The 18,384-nt window shown below is 36.7% G+C and overlaps 2 protein-coding genes across 2 annotated transcripts in view; both read right to left on the bottom strand.

The window, feature by feature from the left end:
* rcc1l (RCC1 like) overlaps nt 1–8,261 on the bottom strand; it is a 79,767-nt gene extending 71,506 nt beyond the window's left edge. Inside the window, exons 1-4 of the mRNA XM_039662535.2 lie at nt 8,050–8,261; nt 7,379–7,675; nt 5,101–5,230; nt 1,842–1,970 (exon numbers count right to left, since the gene is read on the bottom strand). Coding sequence (XP_039518469.2) covers nt 1,842–1,970; nt 5,101–5,230; nt 7,379–7,663 — 544 coding nt within the window. The 5' untranslated portion in view covers nt 7,664–7,675; nt 8,050–8,261. The remainder of the gene's footprint in view (nt 1–1,841; nt 1,971–5,100; nt 5,231–7,378; nt 7,676–8,049) is intronic.
* A 1,953-nt stretch (nt 8,262–10,214) lies between these two features.
* On the bottom strand, nt 10,215–17,945 carry ncf1 (neutrophil cytosolic factor 1). Its single transcript, XM_039662442.2, has 11 exons — nt 17,828–17,945; nt 17,639–17,719; nt 16,624–16,699; nt 14,796–14,961; nt 14,288–14,349; nt 14,069–14,191; nt 12,743–12,850; nt 12,541–12,658; nt 12,310–12,423; nt 12,037–12,203; nt 10,215–10,561 (listed from the first exon to the last, which is right to left on the bottom strand). Exons 1-11 carry the CDS (start codon nt 17,897–17,899, stop codon nt 10,416–10,418), a joined length of 1,233 nt encoding a protein of 410 aa, XP_039518376.1. The 5' UTR covers nt 17,900–17,945; the 3' UTR covers nt 10,215–10,415.
* Between the last annotated feature and the right edge of the window lie 439 nt (nt 17,946–18,384).

The raw sequence follows: 18,384 nt of genomic DNA, 5'->3' as shown, positions 1-18,384 counted from the left end.
ATCTGTATTTCATATTTTCCTAACGTCTTGTACGTTAACATGGTACCACGTGGATGAATAATGATATGCAGTTGAGGATATGCATATTTAAACTAAGCGTTGTAAGCCCCATATATGGTTATTTCGGGGAGGAGGCGCACGTGCGCACAATCTTCGGCTGACTGGGATTTATAAAGTGAATTCTGCGCAGGTTCTGGCATACAAACGGTTTTATAAATCTGAATATTTTTTGGCGTACGCCATTTTTGGCTTTCGGGCGCACGTACACTTTTAGTAAGGATCCTACGCACAGTTTTATAAATGAGACCCCTGATGTTAAAAAAAACTACTGTCAGGATTTACTACAGACACGCAGTGAAAATTAGCGCTGTTTAAATTAGGCAAAAGGTTTCCCTTTCAGACGCAAAATTTATGGGAGGAGAGAATTATATAGAATAAGACTATGACGGAAACATATTTACAGAATAAATTCCTCAACATGCACTCCTTAGCAAAAGAAAATGGGCCGAGCCAAAAATGGCAAAATATGTGTTTTTGTAATGTTCTTTGACATTTTAATCACAAGTCACTGGTCAGGAAATTAGCAAGAATTGCACAAATATTGCAGATAAAGTAGAATGAAATAGCCAAGCCTTCTCCCACAGTAAGAGTCAGTGTCGTTCCACAATGTTAATGGCTTCAAACTGTCCATGAGTAGTTGAAAAATGTCTCCCAGTTAATTAGAGTTTAATGTGAGACCAAATATTCACTATGGGGCTCAAATCTGGATTCTGAACAGGCTAAAACATGAGCCTGATGGACTTGGACTCAAGCCACTTCTTGGTTGTCTTGCTGAAAAATAACACCTGATCATTCCTCTTTAGATAACAACTTTTCATTTGTGGGAAGCAAGCCATTAAAGCATTAAATGACTTTTCACAGAGAAGCAGCTCACCAATAAAAGCTCCCCACAATGACACTCTTCCTCCATGCTTCACTGTGCTAAAGACGCATTTATTATTAGATTTCTCAGCAGATGTTTGAACACACTACTCTGGAGCATCACCATGCAACTCGTGTATCTTTGTTATTTATAACTTCACACACAACTTCCCATATTCAGCCAGAAACCATAGACAGTAAAAGAAATGGACACAGCGGGGCCATAACGTAAGATACAAAGTAATGGAGCATTTTATACATTGTCGTGTTTCTTTAGAAATAAATTATAGACAAATGAAGTCTTTGGACGCCTCAGATGTAAAGTTATTCGCTGTCAAAGTGACGGCAAAATGAATGGGAGTCAATGGGATGCTAACAGCAGGTAAAGTTCTGCTACAATGGCGGCTCCCGCGAGGCTTCAACTTCCGGCTGATGTATTACCCCCTTGCCAAAAACTTCATTCTGTCTTCAATGTTTTTCTGAGACAGCGAAGGCTTTTTAATAGTGCATTTGCAAATTTCCTGACCAATAAATTGTAGTTAAGACTATTAAGACCATTTTGGGTTTTTTATTTTTTGTCCAGGAGTGACAACAAAATAAAACACACGATTTTGAATTTTGATTGGACAACTGGGCTAACAAGCAGATCAGTTTCATCGCATCGTTCATCTCAAATGTTGGTTTGAAGCAAAAGTCATCAAAATGACTTGGTATAATGGCCAGATTGTGTTACTAAACACCAGACATCCGAATGCAAGAAAACATGACAGCATTTGTTGTGTTTCATCTGCCTGATCTGTGGCGCAAGACATTGCAGTGTTGCTTCCCCGATTGCAGAAACGTTCATTTTTATAACAGATATTATACACTAATTTGACGACTTTGCTCTCTTGAACTAAACGGAAACGTGGCTAACTCACCTCCCTCAGAGTCTGTGAGCACCAGAGAATGAGCACGTCCACATGAGACCTGCAGCACTCGTGTCTCCTGAGGGTTCAGCAGCGGGAGAGACACGGGAGACGGTTCCAGGACATACTCGTAACTTTTATCTACAAACACAAGACAAAACACTTGATTTAGGAAGGATAAAGTGCTTAAGGAAAAGGTTGTTTCTTGAACGTTGGTTCAATGTATGGTCCGAGTAGATTGGGTGAAGGTTGAAAACTCACTCCATTAAAGGATTAATTCACTTTTAAAAAAACTTTTGCTGATAATTTACTCACCCCCATGTCATTCAAGTTGTCTTCGGTCGAAAAGAAATTAAGGTTTTTGATGAAAACATTCCAGGATTTTTCTCCATATAATGGACTTCAATGGGAACCAAATGGTTCAAGGTCCAAAAGACAGTTTCAGTGGAAACTGTTCAAAAGGGCTTTAAACGATTCCAGACGATGAATAAGGGTCTTATCAAGCGAAACGATCGCTCATTTCAAAAATAAATAAAATTATAGGCACAAATATATTTTATAAGCACAAATGCTCGCCTTGCTCTTTTTCTGTGATGCGCGTCCGTGACTCTCCTGTTCGAACTCGTTAATCGACCATGAACGGTCCCACTTTATATTAAGTGGCTTTAAGTACTTTGTACTTACATAGGAAAATAAGTACAATGTACTTATTGTGTTCAGGTTGTATTGTAAAACACTTTTGCTGCTATTGAGGTGTGATATGGGTAAGGTTAGGCAGGGACGTGCACAGGAATTTTGAGGGGCAGTTGCTCTGACCTGAAAAAAGGGCACCCCCCCCCTCCTCCCCACTCACGGGCTATATGAAGGAATATATTCAGTTGAATTTGTCCCCTTCCAAATTGCCTTATCTGGCCGTGTTTATGTCCAAACGCAATGCCTCATCTTATGGTCTTATAATTATTTATAAAGATTGCAAAATGTCAGAGATGAGACAAATGAGCAAAAGAGTTCTTCATATTGTTGTTTATTGTTTTTTTTTAAATTATTATTTATTTATCTATTTATTTATTTGAAAAGAAATAATCTGGATTGAATGGAAAAAACTCGAAAAAATAAAAAACGCTTAGATTTCGGGAAAAAATACAATTCTTTTTTTGCCAATCCTGACCTCCCCCTGGGGCCCTAAGCAAAATTCTGCTAAGGGGCCCTCTACCTGATCTGTGATTCCGTGAGCCATGTAAACCATTTGCCATTGCCACTCAATACCGCCCAATACAATCCTCCCTCCTTTAAACAAAACAGTCAAAGAATAAGTACAACAATATAGAACAGAATGAGGTTCAAACAAACAATATTTACTGAATAAAGCATTTTTATAGAATGTTAAGATAACAAGTGAATATTAACGTAAACATAAACAAGAAGAAAATAATAAAGTACAACCCTGAACTTTGGCTTTTGGGATTAACTTTGGTTCTCTCTACAGCCAGGGTATTTTCGGAATCAGTAGCCTATGATTTTTATTTATTTATTTATTTATTTTTATGCATGTTAAAGCAAATCTTGATGTATGGTTATTTACTGAGGGATTTGCATTCATATTGACCAGAATGTCCATCTAATCATCATTTTAAATTCAATATAGCCTATAAATCAAGTCAATCAATGTCAAATTGCCAATACATTGGTTTATATCTTGCATAATTAGTGCAGTTGTTTAGAGTTTTTAACTACACTGAGACTAGATAATCAGTGTCTTTGTAATGTGTACTTTGATTGGGAGTGCCATCATTCAAGTATTGTACAGTATTTCTCTGGTCTCCACATTTCTGCTTGAAAAATGCGAGTTTAATTTCGTGCACGCGCATATGAACGCAACACACGCGACGCGGTTATGTTTTCCGAGCTGCAGTAAACAAACACTGTTGTTGCACTTTGTCGTTTATCAAAAACAAAACGTAATAAATAATGGTATTTTACTCTCACTTTTGTCAGGCAAAAAGTGATGCAAGAGATGCATTGCCTGCCCATACAAACCATCAAACTTTGCTGACACTAGAGCGGACAGAACACAAGTTTACCTGACTGCTGTTCCCGCAATTCACTCTCATGTTTTTCTTCTTCCTCTTTTCGTGACGAGAAGGATAGTTTCGCTTCATTTTGTCATGGACTTCGTACACATTAATTAGCGCGCGACACGAGATGGAGGCGCAGCCTGAGTAATTTGCGGTGCCTTACCATACAATCGCGTGCAGTCTATGGTCTTGTGGAAACAGTTTGAATTTCACTTTTTTTTTTTGGAAGTGAATGAGGCTTTGCGATTTTTATATTACTTTTTGTCTAGGCCTACGTGAAATTCTACATCCATTGTACGATTTTTTTTTTTTCCTCAGAAGGGCAACCTGAGTCGAGAAGGGCATATGGGCAGTTGCCCGGGCAACCTGAGCAACCCCCCTGTGCACGTCCCTGAGGTTAGGGACAGGTGTGGTGGTATGGGTAGGTATCAGGGTGAGTTAAGGTGTAAGGGAAGGGTCAACTGTGTAATTACAAATGTAATTACATCAATTAATTACAGTTGTAATTACATGCAGGTATTTTCAAAATATAAGTACAATGTAAAAACATGTATGTACACAATGAGTCCAATGTATCAAAGAAGTAACTTCAATGTAAGTACATAGTATTTAAAGCCACTTAATATAAAGTGGGACCATGAACAAATTTTTTTTTTTTTGAGTTAAATAAGCGAATAAGACCCTTATTCATCGTCTGGAATCGTTTAAAGCCCTATGCACTGAAACTGTCTTTTGGACCTTGAACCGTTTGGTACCCAGTGAAGTGCATTAAATGGAGAAAAATCCTGGAATGTTTTCATCAAAAACCTTAATTTCTTTTCGACTGTAGAAAGAAAGACATGGACATCTTGGATGATGGAAGTGTTTTTAAAGTGAACTACTCCTTTAAATAAGAACAGAATGGATCCTCAACATCAGCCAGAGCATGAATCTTCCCAGGAAGTGCTGACGAACACTTTCATTACCCTCAAACTTCAGACCAGAACTCAAAAAACACTTTTTAACGTAACAAACCTACTTCCCTAAAAAAAAAGTACAGTGGCCAGAACCCAGTGATATAGAGTGCATTCTGATCCTTCTGGTATAACTGGAACTAGCTTGTCAACAAAAAAGTTTGTAGTTTGGTAAATGGTAGTTTTTACCAAGAGCATATGAGTTACTCTCAGGAATGCAATGGGGATTGTGGGGTTTCTTACTTCGGTCATGTTGAGTACGTTGAAAGCCCAGCTGGGAATCTTTGTTAAGGCCCATGCCCCACAGTTTGGTCAGATCTCTGGTATTACAGCCCAGTAAGGTGAAGCCGTATCCACAGGCTGCTGAGGAAATCTTCCAAAAAAACACACACACACAACATACACTACCATTTAAATTTTTGCAATTTAAAGTTTTTTAAAGAAATTAATACTTTTATTCAGCAAAGATGCATTAAATGGATCAAAAGTCACAGTAAAGAGATTTGTAATGTTACAAAAGATTTTTCTATTTCAAAAGATGGTGCTCTTTTAAACTTTCTATTCGTCAAAGAATCCAGAAAAAGAAACCAATTATTAAAATTCCCCTGTGGGGAGAATCAAGCTTTTAATATTGTTTATATGTCTATGTGGTGTTTTTAATATGCTTTAAAAGAAACCATGAGCAAATTCATAAAAAAAATTCATAGTATCGCTTTTAAACTGCAGTGAACAAAAGACAGTCTCAAAAACGCGGTTTGAAATCTTTTCTGACGCCACAAACTACGTCGTAACCAATCACATGAGAGGTGTGAGTGAGTGGAGGCAGGGCTAGTTTGCATAATCATAGAACCATGTAAACTAAATGAGGCAAGGGTGTAGAGTTACATTCAGTTTATTTTAAGGCATGAAGGAGGAAAACATTTTAAAATATGTAATTTTGGTTATCAAAGATGAGTTTCAGTTATTGACTACAAGGGGACTTTAAGAAAAATAAGTAATAATTAAAAAAAAAAAACTTTTTTTTATTAGATAATTTATGCATCTTTGATGAGCCAAAGAGACTTATCTCAAAACATCATAAATATTTAATAAAAGGGTTTTGTTTTTTTTAGTAAAGATCTGAGATTTCACAGTCTGATATTGATTAAAATACTGTATGGAATAATTTGACGTAAGCTTCCAGAAATCCAAATAATCAAAATATTCGTTTTAACTTCGTTCATCAATTATATTGTACCTCTGAAACTTTTTCAGGTTAAGAGGTCTTCTTTACCAAACTGTCAATGGCGCCCTCTGCAGCCAGTTGTGGTTTGGTCTTGTGAACGGGGTTTATAACATTTGGGAAACTATTTCATAGGACTTACAGCAGCAAAGATGATGATCTCCCAGCGATGGAAGAATGCCCAGGTCTTATCTTTAAAACAGTGTATATATGGAGTTCTTGGAAATTGCATATAAGGAACTATCAGTGGCTAAATTTAACCCTTATGCTGCATTAGGGACATTTTTGGTCTTTTGCAGTTTAATTTCTTTGACCATTTTGGCTGTTTTAATGCAAATGGTATGAAATTTGGCAAAATTGTGACTTTTTGGATACATGTAAAAAATGTGATCCCATTTTGCAAAATATGTATAACACACACTGTGTAGATCAAATAGTAACACTCAGCACCATAAAGACCAAAAATGGCCCATTGAAACCCATTAAAACGTTGTTTAAATCTGAGGCTGTCAGTAATACATGAAACATGATTTTTGCACAAACATCCTTTCATTTTGAAGCAAAAGCATTATATTTGCATTATATAGTGTATTCCACCAGATGACGTCACTACATATTTATTCCCTATGGGTGGAAATTCACCTTATTTTAGGCAATGTTTAATAGGTGGCCATTTTTGGTCTCTAACGCGCTAAGTGGGATTTTTTGCAAAGTGGGACTGTGATAATCCAAATCTAAAGTTTTCTCTTTGCATTTAGTTTATTGAAAATAATTGAATTTTTGTGTGTTTTCCTCTTATACAAATCAATGGTTTCGCAAACAAAACTGGTAATTAAAGGGTTAAAATCCTGAAATTGAATACATTTTTGGTAGTTATGATGAGGACTGATGCTGGTTAAAAGATTTAATTTGGTAAAAGTGGAAAATAATAATAATATATAATATTTTAGGCAATGTTTAATATGTGGCCATTTTTGGTCCTGCACTCAACGGTGTTAAAAATCTAATGCAGCACAAGGGTTAATAGTGCAAAAGAAGAAAATGTCAATATGTGGCCATACTTGATGGAGTTAAGTTGTATCTTTGAGGGTTAAGTATTATTATAATAATATTATTACATATGTTTTATGTCAGGGTTAAGTCTGGATGGGGAAAATTTATGTTTATGGCTGTTGTCTATGTATATGGCTTTGAATTTGCAATGAATGAAAATGTCATAAATAAATAAAAATTAACATTAGTGTAAAATCTAGAAAACCCATTCCAAATATTTTTGTTAAAGCTAGGGTAGGACCTAACCTTCTGTTCAGTATCAAGACGGTACGGTGTGAGCTGGTACTTCCTGGGCTTTTTCCTACCACTGTCCGGCACTACAAAGCTCGGGATCCCTAAAGCTCCCGTGAAGCTGAAGCCCCACACAAACACCTTCTCTTGGGGTTTCCTGTGCTGACCCACATACTGGAACACAGGGGTGTCATCTTGCTGCTCCCGCTTCCTCTGGGAGCCAATGGGTCGTGTAGCATACGCACGGAGACCTAGATCAAAACCATGACGGCCACAGGACCGCATCTTGACTAAAGCCATTATGACAGTCACCTGCATAAAATACAAAATAATTTCTGATATACTTAATACCAATACTAAATATTAGGCAAGTTAAGAGAATGTTCCAACACTAACTAAAGGCATTATTTTCTATTTATTTTTTGGACATGTACCATGTCAATTCCATATTCTCTTAAGTACCTTGTAACAGGATGTAAATACCATAAATATGGTAAGCACATTACAAAACTGTATGATTTTCTGGACATGGCACCATGTGTACCATGGCGTGCCTTGTAAATACCATGGTACGTCATGAGTTTCACTACTACAATATATATCAGCACTGTATTAGCATATCACACCAGAGTATTTCTGACCTCTATTTAATTTTGTTTGGAGGTGAACTCGTTACAGTTACTCACCTCTCAAAGATCGGAAAATCCTCTATATAATGTATTTTTCTAGTTGTTTCAAATACTTCTTGTCACATAATATGATTTACACATGCGCATATCTGTACATCTGTATAGAGCGAAATAAAAAATAAACGGTAATATAACGTGAATTAAGTCCACTCTGTGTGTTTTGCTGCTCTGACATGTTTCCTATGGAGGCGGCCATGACAGCCACCGCGTGCACCGTGACGTGTGACGCAAAACGTACGTGCATACAAGCTAGTAATGTAATAATGGTTGAAATAACACATTATTAACCATCTGCTGCTTTGCTCGCCACACCACCTATTCTCGATCCCACTCAAACAATGGTGGGCAAACTATGTTTAGTCCCATATTCTAGTAATAAATCCATTCGTGCTCTCTTTCAGAAAGATATTGTTACCAAATCTTATGTAATTTCCTATTGGAGTAACTTTGTGAATATTGTGGACTGGAGGAAAGTTTGGTTATTGCCACATAAATACCTTATTGTAAATAAAATCAGAGAAGTCTCTTTTAAATTAATTCATAGATTCTATCCAGTGAAAAGTTACCTAAAAAAGTTTAAATCTGACATTGACATAAAATGTGATTTTTGTAATGAACATGATGAAACTACTGTACACTTATTTTGGGAGTGTAATTACACTAAACTGTTTTGGAAGAGCTTTTGTAGGTATGTTATAGATTTTGTATACCCTCATTTTTCTTTATATTGGAAGTATGTTTTATTTGGTTTTATTAATATGAAGAAAAATTTTGAGAAAGAATCTTACTTTATAAATCTATTACTCCTTCTAGCAAAATTTCATATTCATAAGTGTAAATTCTCCAAGCATAAGCCATTATTCAAAGTCTTTCTTATCGAATTTCACCAATACCTCCAAACGCTTTCTACTTCTGAGAAGTCCAAAGCTAGGATAACATTGTCTTGTTGTGCTTTTTTCAAAATCCCCTTCTAAAATTGTGTAACATTTTATTGTTTTAAAGTGCCATTGTTTGTATCTCCTTTATGTATGTGATTATCCTCTTTTGCATTATTTGTACTATTGTCCATTTTTTTTTCTTTCTTTTTCCCCTCTGGTGTTTGTTCTGTTCTCTGTATTTCATGTGGTTGTTAATAAAAAAAAAAAAATAAATAACCATCTGCTGAACCGCTGACTACTTGTTTGATTACTTTTAGATAACTTTTGACTCGTTTATTGATTTAATTAGGATGACCGTGTACCATATTGATAAAAAAAAAATCAATGTAGAAATATAAAGAGAAAGAAAATATATTTCATTCTTTGTTTTCAACAAGATAGTGCATTAAATATTAGGCATACACATACACATCAATAAGTCAGGGTTTCCCAAACTGGGGTTCATAATGGAACTGCAAGGGGGCTCGTGAGTTTAATAAATTGCTATTACGTAATTAAGTCATACATATTTTTTTAATTAAATTAAATCCTTTTAAAATAAAACATTCACTAAAAGTTGTAAAATATATATTTGTTTACCTGCATGTCATGTGACCATTAACCAACATCAGAGAACTGTTAATTGAATTGAATTATTATTTATTAATATTGACTTTATTTTATTATTGATTTAATTTATTCACTTTAAATCTAAGCGCTTACTTCAAGTAAATATATTAGGTTAAACATAGCTTACAAAAAAGTTGGGGTATCCCTGCATTGCATGTAAATAAGGAAATCAGAAGTTGCTATGTGGCAATGTTGAGAAAACACTTCCTAAAAGTGATTTGTGTAATGGCGTGATAAAATGCTGCAGGTCTCCATCAGCCACATGACTAGAGGCTGGTCTGTTTGTGCAATATCACAAACTCGGAAGATCTTCTGAATATAAAAGCAGGCTTTTATAGAAAGAAAAATATAAAAGATAACAAAGAAGTAGAATCAATGATTTCTGTTCAATTTACTGCTATTGTGAGAATAACATGTAATAGAAATAACTGTAGTTTGGTTAGGAGTATTTTTAAATGTCATATAATTGAATTACATTTTTGGAATCGTAATCCAGATTACATGTGATCAGTTGCTAAGGAGCACTGAATCATCCAATCCTGTCATGACAGCTCTATGATATCACCATACATTCACACAGCACCAAGAATATATTTTTGACTTCATATCACCAAGCATTTTTGCAAATTTATTTATTTATCACTGTTTATAAAAACATTAAAAATAGGGTTATACACAGTAAGTCATTACACAAACATAGCTTATACCAGGTTCTGGGCTATAGGAATGAACAGACTATTTGTAAATACAAGTATCTGAATGCCTATTAACATTATTAGCACATTTTCGAGTGTTAACATGTGCTGTTGAATCTTTTCAGTCGGCCTCATGTATGCTGACTCTCTTGCATGTGTTTTCGGTGCAGCGCTCCAGGATGAGCTGAGGACTGGGCCGAGGAGGAATGACTGGGATACTTTTATCCGGTTCTTCTGCTTGAGGAGAGCCTGATTTTGCGATGTTCTCTACATAAAACACAAACATAATACAGCATTTAAAAAAAACATCCTGTCAGGTTTGAGATTTTTGTCAACTAGTGCTACATATTCGGTGGGCAATGCATTATTGTTACAGCCTCATTATCACAAACAAACAATGAATAATACTTCTCCAGCATCTATTAAAGGAGTAGTTCACTTTAAAAAACATTTGCTGATAATTTACTCTCCATGTCATCCAAGATGTCCATGTCTTTCTTTCTTCAGTCGAAAAGAAATTAAGGTTTTTGATGAAAACATTCCAGGATTTTCTCCATATAATGGACTTCATTGGGCACCAAACGGTTCAAGGTCCAAATGAGAGTTTCAGTGCTGCTTCAAAGGGCTTTAAACGACACCAGATAATGAATCTAGCGAAAATGAACAAATCTTTTTTGAGTGATTTGGTTCATTCAATGTACGAAATGACTCGAAAAAAGATTTGTTCATTTTGATCAACAAGTTCGAACAGGAGAGTCACAAACGCTCATCACAGAACAGAGCAAGGTGAGCATTTGTGCATAGAAAACTTAAAATTTTTATTTATTTTTGAAATGACCGATTTTTTCACTATAAGACCCTTATTCATCATCTGGAATCGTTTAAAGCCCTTTGAGGCTGCACTGAAACTGTCTTTTGGACCTTGAACCGTTTGGTTCCCATTGAAGTCCATTAAATGGAGAAAAATCCTGGAATGTTTTCATCAAAAACCTTAATTTCTTTTTGACTGAAGAAAGAAAGACGTGGATATTTTGCATGACATGGGAGTGAGTAAATTATCAGCGAAAGTTTTTTTTTTTTAAAGTGAACTACTCCTTTAATTCTAATTCATGTTAACTAAAACATTTTTAAGATCAACCGTTGTATCAGTTAACATGAGTTAATGTGCTATGAGCATGACCATTTTTATTCAACTAATCATGTAAAAAATATATATTGGTAACTGATGTTAACAGGTGAAAATGTATTGTAAAGTATCTTTAAGTAAAACAACAAATGTTTATTAAATATTAAAATATATATAATTAATGTAAATTCTGCGATCATTATACAACATTGACATTACAAAAAAAAGACGTTATGTATTTGCAATGGTCCCATTTAATATAACTATTTCAAGATCGATTTATTTATATATCACATATTGTACTAATATTACTATTATTTCATTATAAATAAATCATTTTTAATTAATTAAAAATTTTATTTTTCATTTTTACATGCAATATATACGTCAGTGCTGTCAAATCAATTTATTTTTATAAAACCTAAAATAAAAGTTTGTGTTCATATAATATGTGTGTATATATATTACATTTATATATATATATATATATATATATATATATATATATATATATATATGCGTGTGTGTTTTTTTATTTATTTATTTGTTTATTTAAGTCTGTCTGCAATGTCCCACTGTAAGGCACAAGACATATTTCTTTATGGAGAACACACACCTCTGTCTGTCTTCCTCTCCTGCAGTGGAGATCGTGTCACAATCCTGGAATGGGAGTTTAGTCTTCCTCGCTGCTGTAAGAACCGTCGGCTCTGTCTCCGATAGGAGTCCTGGCTGATACGCTTGCGTCCAGTAGGATGGATGCTCTGGGGATTGCGTATGGTAGATCTGTTGGCCCAAATGAAAAAATGATTACATATTTGGATATTTTGTGAAGTATGATCAGCCAAAGTGTTCAGTTATTGTTATGTGGTGTTTTATTTTTGCTGTATACCTTCTTGGTGGTGGTGTTGCTCTCATGACCACATCCTTCTCAGCATCCACCTCTTTCTTCTCTCCCGTCCTGCACAGGAACATGGATGGGAAGAAGCCTGTCTCGTCTCCTTTCCTGTGTGAGATATTTTTTCAGACATTTGGCAATGAGATTCAATTATGAATCATCAAATGGCTCCAAGCATTTGGTTTGTTACGACACACCATGAAGTTAAAGTTAGCTGACTCATACCTGACCACCCACCACCCATCTAGAAGTTTATGGATGACCTCAATCATCTCTCCCGCCTGGAGAGTCAGCTCATCCTCTTCGCCAGCTTTATAGGCTTTAATGGTTTTATAGAGCTCTCCTGATGTGAGTAAATATCATCAGCTTAATTCAAACAGCACAATTAATCACTTATATCAGTGGCAATATGGCAATACACACTGACCTGCATAATTAGGCTCTGGTTCCTCGGATTCATCAGCTCCATCCAGTGGCTCTAAGTATGAAGCAGGAACCCAGCCTCTCCTGGACTCACACTGACAAAACCACCAGCCTGTAAACATCAGATCAGATCACACATTAGATCACCTTTACCCTTTACTGCTATTCTAAAATGTGGAAAGAGAATATGAGGATTATGAGTAGATATGTGTGTGAATGGATGGATGGATGGATGGATGTTGGATGGGTGGGCGGTTGGATGGATGATGGGTGGATGGATGGATGGATGATGGGTGGGTGGGCAGATGGATGGATGATGGGTGGGTAGATGGATGGATGGATGAGGGATGGATGATGGGTGGGTGGATGGATGGATGATGGGTGGGTGGATGGATGGATGGATGGATGGATGATGGGTGGGTGGATTTATGGATGGATGAGGGATGGATGGATGATGGGTGGATGGATGGATGATGGGTGGATGGATGAGGGATGGATGAATGATGGGTGGGTGGGTGGATGGATGGATGGATGATGGATGGATGGATGGATGATGGGTGGGTGGGTGGATGGATGGATGGATGATGGATGGATGATGGGTGGGTGGATGGATGGATGGATGGATGGATGAATGGATGATGGATGGATGATGGATGGATGGATGATGGGTGGATGGATGGATGATGGGTGGGTGGATGGATGGATGGATGGATGGATGGATGAATGGATGATGGATGGATGATGGATGATGGGTGGGTGGATGAATGATGGATGGATGGATGATGGATGGATGGATGATAGGTGGGTGGGTGGGTGGATGGATGATAGATGGATGGATGATGGGTGGGTGGGTGGATGGATGGATGATGGGTGGATGGATGGATGATGGGTGGGTGGGTGGGTGGGTGGATGATGGGTGGGTGGGTGGGCGGTTGGATGGATGATGGCTTGGTGGGCGGATGGATGGATGATGGGTGGGTGGGCGGATGGATGGATGATGGGTGGATGGATGATGGGTGGGTGGGCGGATGGATGATGGGTGGATGGATGGATGATGGGTGGGTGGGCGGATGGATGGATGATGGATGGGTGGGCGGATGGATGGATGATGGGTGGGTGGGAGGATGGATGGATGATGGGTGGGTGGGCGGATGGATGGATGATGGGTGGGTGGGAGGATGGATGGATGATGGGTGGGTGGATGGTGGGTGGGTGTGTGGGTGGCCGGATGGATGGATGATGGGTGGATGGATGAATGGATGGATGATAGGTGGGTGGGTGGGCGGATGGATGGATGGAAGGATGATAGATAGATCGATTTTTTCCGCACCATTTTGGCTTTTCTCCACAATATCCACCATGTCTCCCATCTTTAGGGTGAGCTCGTACTTTGAGCTCTTGCTGTAATCAGCAATCACTCTGTAGCTCTCCAGCATAATAGGCCCCGTGATCTCTGAACAAAGAACAGCAGATATAAAACCTGTCGGGAAATGGCATACGGTGTTTTGCAATTAAATTACATAATCAGAAACAGGAAAGCTGATCTTACCTGATGTGGTGTTGCTCCGTGCTCTGTTTGTGGACATAATGAAGGTCTCGTTTCTTTTGTATCTATAGAAAGAAATATATTTCTGAAAATACTGCTTTCATAAAGTTGATCAATGTTTGCAGGTGAGATATTTTTTGGCCTTTATAATTCATTGTACAAAACAAATAGGATACAACACATGAGGGACAGTCACATCACAATCTCATGGCAATACGTAACTATTGTACGTTTTGGCAAATCGGTGCATAATTCACAGGAATTAGGATGATCTCGTTTGTACATTTTCGTACGATCAGCTTACACCCCAGTGATGGGCATGTTTTCTAACAATCATACATCTTTGTAAGATTCACACAAATTCATAAGAAATCGCCACCTTGTAAAATATTTTGTGACGGAACATGATCAGAAAACATCATGAGCAATATCTGAGCATTGCCCATATGGTTTAAAGCATTAGAACGACGACCACAATACCACATCTCTGAGTTTAAGCAGACAGTCTTACGGGTGCGGTGCTGGTGGAGTTTCATCTTCAAGCCGCATTTTGAAGAAGTCCCGAACAAGCTGACAGCGAGAGATCTTCTCTGGTAGGTTGAGAAGGGAACGAAAGTATTCAGCAAGAGTCACCTGCCTCGTCTCGGTCGTTTTCTGGTTGTCCAGCCATTTAGGAGCTAAGAGAGATTTAAATACAGATCGTCAAGTCAAGTCACCTTCATTTAAATAGATTATATTTACAATATTGTTTCAAAGCAGCTTTATAATAATGCAACAAAGTGTGTTTCTTCTGTACAGTAGATCAAGAAGAAAATAGTGTGAAGTAAGTTCAGTAATGGTTCATTTTTGTTGTAAAAAAAGTTATTAACTTAGTTTATTTATATTTAGCCGCTAGTGATGTCATCGTCCAGCTCAATTCGGTTCTCAAATAATGGTGTCAATGCAGGCAGATCAGTAATATTAAAGGGATAGTTCACTTCGAAATTAATTTTCGATATGTTTTAGCTTACCTCAAAGGCATCCAAGATGTAGGTGTCTTTTTTTCCGCAGTAGTTTCAATTTTGATATTTTTAGGTCAAACTGTTCGTGTCTATCAGTCATATAATGGGGGTCTATGGTCACCACCTCAAAGAGCATGCACAGAAAAGTCCAGATTATGATTTATATTAATGACTCGTAAATGAAACTACACGTTGATGGCCTAAGACACGAAACGAGCGGTTTGTGTGAGAAACGAACAGTATTTATATGGTTTTTACCTCTTGTAACCACAGCCACGTCCAAGTGATCAGAGGGGGCGGGCGCTTTGTGGCTGTGGTTACAAGAGGTAAAATTGCTATAAATACTGTTCGTTTTCTCACACAAACCGCTCTTTTCATGTCTTAGGCCATCAGTGTGTAGCTACTTAGATTTACGAGTCATTAAATCATTTTTAATTTGGACTTCTCTGTGCATGCTCTTTGAGGTGGTGACCATAGACCTCCATTATATGACTGATAGACATGAACAGTTTGACCTAAAAATATCAAAATTGAAAATACTGTGGAAACAAAGACACCTACATCTTGGATGCCCTTGGGGTAAGCTAAAACATACCAAAAATGAATTTCAAAGTGAACTATCCCTTTAAGTGTGCTCAACTAAGCAATTCAAAAGCCAAAGGCAACCAAAACTCCAGCAGGTGGGAAAACCTTGGGAGAAAACCGACTCAGTCGGGGGCCAGTTATCATCTGGCCAACGATTCAACGAATGAACAGTGAATGAATATGATTCAGGCGGCATTGTAGGTCAGGTCAGAAGTAAGACTGGACATTCTGAATATTTATCCAGTTCCATCTTCAGATGTTTCACTTGCATTTTCTTAATACAGGAAACTCTGTGGTATGTTGCACAAACTCTTTTAAAACAAGTTTTATGTTACAATGGTATCTTTCCTGCCACATTGGAAAGTCCAAAGAAAACAGCTTATCAGCATCAGTTACAATGTCCCCTATGAAAAGGTTTTTTTTTGCAGAACTGAAACTCAAACTGAAAAAACCCAAAACAAAAAGGCGAGTACTTCTATTACAGCATGCAAATAGAAAAGGTTTTAACGCGTTAAGCACCTTTCATGAACTCTATACAGACTGAGATATGCTTGACGTGAAGCAGGTGTTTCCTCTTCTGATATTAACATGAGACATGATACTTATTTCTGTATTTTCTGAAAAATGAAACTGTCACACCATGGCACATTTATTGCTGGCCGGTACGTCTGTCGCTGCTGTTAACCTGGTAAATCATTTGATGCAACATTTTTTTCTTCATGAAAGACATTTACTGTAAAAACTGTAATGTACCTGGTAAAGTGGGAATGATTCTGTCCTTTGAGTCAATGTCTCCTGCCTCAATAGGGAACATTTCCTTTATTGCTTTCTGTAAAGGAAATATATTTTTATACTTCTTGCAGACTGATTACACTCTAAAAAATGCTGGGTTGTTTTAACCCAATTTTGGGTCAAATGGACAAACCCAGCCATTGGGTTGCTTTTTTAAATTCCATTTTTTCAATCCACTGTTTGAATTTGTCCATATTTGACCCAAAATTGGGTTAAAACAACACAGCATGTTGCAGAAAGTTGGTAAAATGTTACGATAGGGTTCCATTTATCAATATTAGAACATGAACTAACATAGAAAAATGCTTTTAATAATCTTACACTCTAAAAAATGCTGGGTTGTTTTAACTCAATTTTGAGTCAAATATGAACAAACCCAAACGTTTGATTAAAAATGCAATTTAATGTCATCCAACAGCTGGGTTTGTCCATATTTGACCCAAAATTGAGTTAAAACAACCTAGCATTTTTTTAGAGTGTAGTTAATGTTAATTGCATCATTTCCTGATACATTATTAAAACCAATTTTTTATTTATTTATTGGTTTGGACCTAATAATTAATAGTTGCATACTGTAAAAAAAAAATGTTTTCATGATTTGTAATCACAACATTTTTGTCTTTTTTCAAATCAACTTAGATAATTTATGTAGTTCAGATAACATAATATTTTGAGTTTCTGATGATTAAATCAATCTCCTTCATTGTATTAACTCAATTTTTCAATTTCAATGAACTTAAAATTTTAAGGCAACCAGGTTACTTTTTTTAAGTTAAACCAACAAATGTGTTGCTCGTTGTTATTTAATGCCTTAATGGGACTTTATTGTAAAGTGTTACCATACTTTTATACAAATGTGACAAAGCGTGACTTACAAAAACAGGAAATGATTGCAGCAATGAAAATAAAATCAGTTAGGTAAAGGGAAATACTCTACCACCATACTTTCAATTATAGAAAACTGAAAGAGACTTACATGAAATGTGTGGATTTCTGGATAGCGTCGGTACACCAGCTTTTCAGACTGATCACTCCATTTAACCAGAAGCATGTATACCTTTAGAAAAAATATGATAATTGTAATCATAGCACTTGTTTATTTTTGTATCTGCACCACAATAATGTGTAAAATGTGAAATATCATTTGAAATGCTGATTTACTTACATAGTGCTGGCTGGGAAAGAATCTTTTCTCAAAGCCCAACAGTTCCACATGTCGCACATAAGATTCAGCCATCCTGTGACGAGGGCGAGGGTTATGATCTGAGCTGTTATGATCTGATCACTCGTGGGGTTTATAGAGTTATATGGACTATGGCCGTGGGAGGGGCGATGGGCACCAAACACTTCCTATTCCACAAACCCTGATGAGGAAATACAGAGAGAAAATTCCAGAAATAGTGTTGTGTTTAACATTTTACAGAAATTGATGATTAACACATTTTGAATAGGATGTACACTGCACACTTTTTGTATCATGCACAATAATATTTTGATTAATAAATGCAATGGGAAATAGTAAATCACGTTTATTATTTAAGAAAAGATGCTAACTACAAATAGTAAAGATCCCCACAACATTATTGGGTCATACCTAACAAATAATTTATAGGTATACCTTTAAATGCAGGAAAGAACAATTTCACTGGTATATTGTCTAGAAGGAAACCACACAATTACAATATTGTTCAAGGATTGAGCTTTTTATGATTAAATAACTTT

Source organism: Pimephales promelas, chromosome 4, assembly GCF_988280905.1.
Source record: "Pimephales promelas chromosome 4, fPimPro1.hap1.1, whole genome shotgun sequence".
In the NCBI taxonomy this organism is placed as follows: domain Eukaryota; kingdom Metazoa; phylum Chordata; class Actinopteri; order Cypriniformes; family Leuciscidae; genus Pimephales; species Pimephales promelas.
This window is presented reverse-complemented; position numbering and strand designations above follow the sequence as displayed.